The sequence below is a fragment of the Episyrphus balteatus genome, chromosome 1, assembly GCF_945859705.1.
Source record: "Episyrphus balteatus chromosome 1, idEpiBalt1.1, whole genome shotgun sequence".
NCBI lineage: Eukaryota > Metazoa > Arthropoda > Insecta > Diptera > Syrphidae > Episyrphus > Episyrphus balteatus.
This window is the reverse complement of record NC_079134.1, coordinates 122942802-122950280: the sequence shown is the minus strand read 5'-3', so window position 1 is coordinate 122950280 and position 7479 is coordinate 122942802. Positions and strand designations below refer to the sequence as shown.

The 7479-nt window shown below is 29.8% G+C and overlaps 1 protein-coding gene across 1 annotated transcript in view; it reads right to left on the bottom strand.

Annotated features, from left to right (window-relative positions):
• Nucleotides 1-1972: 1972 nt before the first annotated feature.
• LOC129917929 (putative phosphatidate phosphatase) overlaps nt 1973-7479 on the bottom strand; it is a 106523-nt gene continuing 101016 nt past the window's right edge. The window contains exon 7 of the mRNA XM_055998165.1: nt 1973-3024. Coding sequence (XP_055854140.1) covers nt 2917-3024 — 108 coding nt within the window. The 3' untranslated portion in view covers nt 1973-2916. The remainder of the gene's footprint in view (nt 3025-7479) is intronic.

Sequence of the window (7479 nt, the reverse complement as noted above, 5' to 3'; positions counted from 1 at the left end):
TACATTCGGAAGCCGTTATTTTCGAATTAAAGTCTCGAAACAAGTTTTGCTTCACAGATGCGAGATAAAATAATTGCAAATTTATTTTTTTCGGATTTTCGAACATAAATCAAGGTTAACCCCTTGCCTGGAAAAAATGCATTTTGAAAAAATTCCTCCAAATCCAATGAGTAAGACATCAAAAGATAGATCTCTTTGAGCTCTATTCATATCTTAAAACCAAAAGTTTCTTGGAGGTCTGGTTGCCGAATTATTTGCAATCGAAATATTTTTTTCTTTCTCTCGGAAGCCGATATTTTCGGACTTAAGTCTCGAAACAAGTTTTGGTTTACAGATGCGAGTTCACAATGAACAACCCTATGCATTTATGTAAAAATATTGCAAATTAATTTTTTTCGGATTTTCGAACAAAAATCAAGGTTAACCCCTTGCCTGGAAAAATGCATTTTGAAAAAATTCCTCCAAATCCAATGAGTGAGGCATCAAATAAAAGGTCTCTTTGAGCTCTATTCATATCTTAAAACCAAAAGTTTCTTGGAGGTCTGGTTGCCGAATTATTTGCAATCGAAATATTTTTTTCTTTCTCTCGGAAGCCGATATTTTCGGACTTAAGTCTCGAAACAAGTTTTGGTTTACAGATGCGAGTTCACAATGAACAACCCTATGCATTTATGTAAAAATATTGCAAATTTATTTTTTTGGGATTTTCGAACAAAAATCAAGGTTAACCCCTTGCCTGGAAAAAATTCATTTTGAAAAAATTCCTCCAAATCCAATGAGTGAGGCGTCAAAAGAAAGGTCTCTTTGAGCTTTATTCATATCTTAAAACCAAAAGTTTCTTGGAGGTCTGGTTGCTGAATTATTTGCAATCGAAATATTTTTTTCTTACATTCGGAAGCCGATATTTTCGGATTAAGGTCTCGAAACAAGTTTTGGTTTACAGATGCGAGTTCACAATGACAAGGCCTATGTATTTATGTAAAAATATTGTAAATTAATTTTTTTCGGATTTTCGAACATAAATCAAGGTTAACCCCTTGCCTGGAAAAAATGCATTTTGAAAAAATTCCTCCAAATCCAATGAGTAAGACATCAAAAGATAGGTCTCTTTGGGCTCTATTCATATCTTAAAACCAAAAGTTTCTTGAAAGGCCTGGTTGCTTAATTACTTGCAATCGAAATATTTTTTTTCTTTTACTCCGATATTTTCGGATTAAATTCTCGAAACAAGTTTTGGTTTACAAATGCGAGTTCATAATGAACAAGCCTATGTATTTATGTAAAAATATTGCAAATTTATTTTTTTCGGATTTTCGAACAAAAATCAAGGTTAACCCCTTGCCTGGAAAAAATGCATTTTGAAAAAATTCCTCCAAATCCATTGAGTAAGACATCAAAAGAAAGGTCTCTTTGAGCTCTATTCATAGCTGAAAACAAAAAGTTTCTTGGAGGTCTGGTTACTGAATTATTTGCAATCGAAATATTTTATTCTTACATTCGGAAGCCGATATTTTCGGATTAAGGTCTCGAAACAAGTTTTGGTTTACAGATGCGAGTTCACAATGAACAGGCCTATGTAGAATATATTTATGTAAAAAATATTGCAAATTTATTTTTTTCATATTTTCGAACAAAAATCAAGGTTAACCCCTTGCCTGGAAAAAATGCAAGTTGAAAAAATTCCTCCAAATCCATTGAGTAAGACATCAAAAGATAGGTCTCTTTGAGCTCTATTCATAGCTGAAAACCAAAAGTTTCTTGGAGGTCTGGTTGCTGAATTATTTGCAATCGAAATATCGTTATTATTTTAGATTATAATTTAGATTTTCTTCTTATTTTTGGATGAAATTCTCGAAACGAGTTCTTGTTTACAAAAATAAACTATTATAGATATAATTCTTTTTTGAGAAATCATTCCTTTTAAACTTATATTCCAATATTCGTAGGATTTAAACACCTTTAGAAAAACACCTTTTAATTATAAAATAAACGTTTTATTTGTTTAAATATCATATTATACGTAATATTTTTTGTATTATTTCAATAAAACTTATAAATAAAAAACATTTGTTTACTCTATTTTACACATTATAATAAGGCTTATTGTAGATTGAAGTTGCTTAAAACTCTCGAAATCTAAATGCAAAATTTTTTAACATTTAAAACAATAATAAAATTAAACATAAAATATTGCTCAAAGATTAAATATTTTTTATTAATTTTATATCCTTATAATTCACAACGCTGCCTCCTCACATCTCTTTCTAATTGAACTTGCAGTTATTGTATTTACAATCAATTTTATTGCATTTCCTTTTTATTTTGCTTGATATTTAATTTTAATTTTTTTTTTTATTTTAAGGCTTACTTACAAGGCGCGTTTATTAATATATCATTGTCCCCCATTTTTATGCAGAATGCAAACTTAAATATTTTTTTTTTTTTTTCATTAATAAAATATTCATTTGAACTTTTTAATAAATACTTGTGGTGATGTGCTTTTAGCACGGATAAAGTGTGATTAAATTGACTCAATATTTATACTATCTAGGATATTTGTATTTATTTATGTATTTTTTAAGTAGTCCCATTTTTATTGTTAAATTTAAATTTAAAATAAATTAAAGCATCCATTTAAAGAGCTTTATTATATTTTTGACTCGATTAGATTAATAAATGTGAATATAATAGTTGTATTACATAGAAACAATAAAACTTTGCAATTTGACACAATAAATGTAGAAATTTTTTTTTATTAAAACAATAAAACTATATCAAATATATTTTAAACAAAGGATACTATATAAAAAGGGGAAAATAAATAATTGTAGATTTTTTTTTATTTTTGGAAGACACTTGAGGTGCTTGCAATCTATATGTGTGATTGGGTGTGTTCTATGGATAGTTGCCTTAGGTCTAAGAATGACCATTGGTTATTGTTTGTGGAGAAATGCTGCTATCCGGCCTTGTTGTGGGCAAATATGAGCTGTCTTTTTTCTTGAATAAATCAGAAACACAATTTGCCTGAAAGAAAAATTAAAATAATATTACAATTAGTTAATACATATATCAATAAAACAATAACATTGTATACCGAAAAAAAAATTTGATAATAACAGCTATCAAATTAACATTTTTCAGTGACAAAAGTCGTCCAACAATTAAAATATCAATTTTGATATTTTATCATATCATTTTGACATTTTTTAATTTCAGGTGGGACAGTGAAAATTTCACTTTGACAATTAAAATATCAATGTTGACTAGATTTTACGTTTTAGTTTATTATAATGAAACCTATTTCTTTCCTTTTCATTTTTATTATTTTTATTATTTTAAGAATTTTCTTTCTTTTTTCAAAACATTACTGAAAGGGAATATTCTTTACAAAATAATGGTGATATTATTTTTTCTATTATAGGTGATATAATTGTTTTGTTATTTTCTCCCAAACTATGTGAAGTAAAATCTTAGTGCCGATCAAATTTTCTCAGTAAATCATACATTTTACTTCGAAAAAACACAAAGCGCCTTTAAATTAGTACACATTAAGAATTTTTTATTTAATATTTTTCAATAATTTGGAATGAGAAATTGATATGAAAAAATGATAATAAAATATCAAAAAAAATTTCCAAAATGTGACATTTAAATATCATCCTGATAATAAAAATGTTGTTTCAACATTTTAAATATCATAAAACACATTTTATAGAGCATTTTTGGCTGATATTTAAAAAATGTTAATTTGATATTTAAAAAATGTTAAATTGATATTGGTTTTTTTTTCGGTGACAGCTTCTTTAAATTTAGTTCAATAAGTATTTTCAAAATATCACACGCCTTATGAAAAAGAAATTTAAATTTACAATTTTTAAAATAAAATAAATTAATTCGTAGCACTGCAACTAATGAAGGAGCAAGGCATAACCTAGTCCCTAGTGATTAATAACTCTCAGTCTCAACCATTCTTGTGTAGTATAGGTACGTGCAATTAATTTGAAACAAAAGAAGGGAGGGATCTTCAATTAAACTTCGAGTCCAAACGGCTAAGCAGAGATGCACTTTTTAATGGCAATGTTAACCTTGGAGGCTTTGTCAATTCCTGGCAGTAGTATGACCTTATTCCCCACAGCATATTTTTTAGCATCAAACTCATCGGACGCGTTTTCGAGGACAACAATAACATTTTCCATGAGAGTCACGATAAGTAACGTTAATTTTGGAACTAAAAAAATTAATTCTCCCTTTTGGGAATCACTCAAAACTCTGAACTATCAGTTTGAGCCAATCGCTTCAATGGTTTGGGCTGCATCTCGATATCGAGACACAACAGATATCTGACTGCTGTTCATAAAGCAAAGGACCATTCACAAAATGCTTATAACTTAATTCATGATTATCAAGTCATTTTGGTTTTCTTAGACCAGGTGTAAGAAAATACCTCGAAACTATGTATCAATATGATTGTACTTTGAGTGCAAGAAATCATGTGCAATACAGAAATACTCTTGTATCTATCTTTTTGGATAGAATCACAAATGGACAAATATTTAAAAATACGGTAGCAGCCAGGGGCCGATTTCTCGTTCATCTACATCAACTACATCAGCTACAACAACGACTTTCAACTTCAATATCTCTGTCCCATCGGACCTTACGGTTAAAATGTTAGTAGGTATTTTTAAATGTTTGCGACCACAAACAATATTTCCCAATATTAAATGAAGCTTTACTATTGGATTTTAGGGTCGTCGATGTAGTAAATAGCTGATGTAGTTGATGTACCTTGTTGAGAAACGGCCCCCAAGTTGCATATCTTACAAATGCCTACTGAATCTGTGCTGAATACACAAGCTTTTATATTAGGCAATCCTAAACACCATATCTACCATTGAAGTTTCAAGATTTCAGTTTGTGTTATCTATCTATGATTTATCTAAAATTCGGCCCTAGAATGAAGGAAAACAAAAAATGCCGATACTTTTCGACTTCATCATGTTAGAACTAACCTCAAATTTGAAACTTAACTTAAAAAAGCACAATAATTTGAGGCTGTTTCAAAGATAAGAGCAAAAAGGAAGGCTTTGTTTTTTATAAAACATGCTCCAATGTCGTATCCAGGGTCTTTTCGGCATTTGAAGTGTCTCTTTTACATGCTCTATCTAACACATGTTATAAATATGAGATACGGCGCTATTCTGCTATTCGATTTACGTGAAAGTAAAAAATAAGAAGCGTTTTCTTCCAAAAAAAAAAAAGTCGAATTGAAATCAATACCGATGTGGTTTACGAAATGTAAGCAATGTGCCGAGAATGATTTACAGAACAAAAAACCTATTTCAATTCAATTTTTTAAAGGAATTCGACATGCTTTCGAAAGTTAAAGCTTTTTCAAAGCCATTTTGACGTAATTTGTTTGTTATATGACTGTTCTTATTTCAACATTGTTCAGAAACCATTCTTTCGCTAGCCGCCTGGTTTCCTCCGATTCTAAAAGTTTCTATACTTATGATCTATTTAAATTCACACCCATATTTCGTTTGTTATAATAATTTGTGAAGCTATCTATCATATTTTGCAAGAGTGTACCTAAGGGTGTCGAAACTCGAAAGGTAGTCACTATTTCCAATGTTTATCGCCCCTGCAAACTTGGAGTCAAAATCAATAAAAAAGAAAGCTAAGAGCAGGGAACTGAGAAAATATCCCGTTCATACTCCTTGATTGATAGGGAAAAACCCTCTGGTACTTTCGTTCCGGTTCACACAGCTGCAGTGTTGTCTTGATAAAGAAACTTCAAGACATCAATTTATTGGATATTCTGACGACCAAGGCGTTCCTATTTACATTTCAAATTCTACTTCTTAATCTATAAAAACAGAATATAGTTTTTTTTTTTAGTTTTAATTTATTTCCTTTTGATACAACTACCAAATAACCTTTAAAAAATACTACAACGTTGTATATCCTAACTTCTTTCTAAATTTACGTTACACGTAACAGACAAAATTCAAATTCAAAAGAATCCGAAATGCATCTATCTTCAGTTCATAATTACCAAATTTAACATAGGTAATTAAATGAAATGTTAGATGGCGTTTACAAACTTCCCTAATTTATGTTGCATATTTTAAGGATAAATGACACATAAAGAAGCCTAAAATCATTTCCCTAATTTTATTCCTAGCAAAATGTGAATGTGTTGACGAACAATACGTACAATACTCTATTATTGCTTATCTGTACCATTTATTAGCCGTGTATCTCTCCAGAAGGAGAAGTCGAAATGCTTCTGATTAGAAGAAAACAACAGCGTTTAATTGGAGTGAAAAAAGAACTCACGAATAGATGCTTTGAAATTTTTTCAATTAAAAAGTAATATTTAATATTAGGACTTAAATATTAGTACCTGCTTGATTATTGCTGGTTTATTAATCCTGCAATTGAATTTGACTCCAGTCAGCTCAAGAAGCTGTTCTTCACTTGAGAATGAACACAGAAGAGCCTAGCAAACAAAATGTGGTTCCATATTAAAGGAATATTTTTAGTTCATCCAGGGCTAACTCATCGATTTCAAAAACGTACTTGGATAAAGTTGCTTAAAGGTTAGTTTACTTCAGTAAAATGCATAGGTCTGCAGTCATTTAAAGTTTGTTCATGTACCTTAATGCAAATCAAGAAAAAATAACTAAAACCTTAAAACAGATCACGCAAAAGGACTCGTGGTTAACTGTGAGTTAAATAAATAATTGAATTTTTCGACAAATTTAGTGTTCGTATTTAAAAGATTCATTGCGTGATGACATGCATCCAAAGATCAGAGCAAGTCCATGCAATGTTCTTACGGATTAATCGCTTTTACATCCATTTGTGGTTGTCGGAACCAAGTTCATTGGTTATTGGATTCTCCATTTGAGTAGAACGACAAGTCGAAAAGGTGTAGTCTTTACCATTATTACTGATTTTAAATCAAATCTTCCTCGAGGAAAGTAAAAACCACAAGGAAAACAGGAAAAGAAGTTAATTGGGTTAATATAGTTCGCAGGTTGACATGAGTTTGGTGGTTTTGTGATTTAAGGTTTAAATGTAATAAAAGGAAAGGAAAAAAAAAGATAAACAACCACAAGTATTTTTACCACAGAAAAGGTTGGATAGAATAAATGATTTGCTAAGATAAATATTATTAAGATGGTTGATCTTTGGACAGACTAGCTTCATGAAGCAGGCAACTTTGGTTAGATTTCTTCAAGATTCTTTTAAGTAGGTACACAATTTGTTTAAGCATGTTTCTGAATGTTGAATGCAGAAATATTCTCAATATTTCTCGTACCAAAAACTAAAAAATATTATCCTACTTGGTTTTGGAAAACCCTAAACCAAATACCTAGATTTTATAGAATTTTAAAAGATCTACTACATTATCAAACTATAACCATTTTAATTCAGAATTAAAAAGACTATTCATTTTGTTTTGAATGC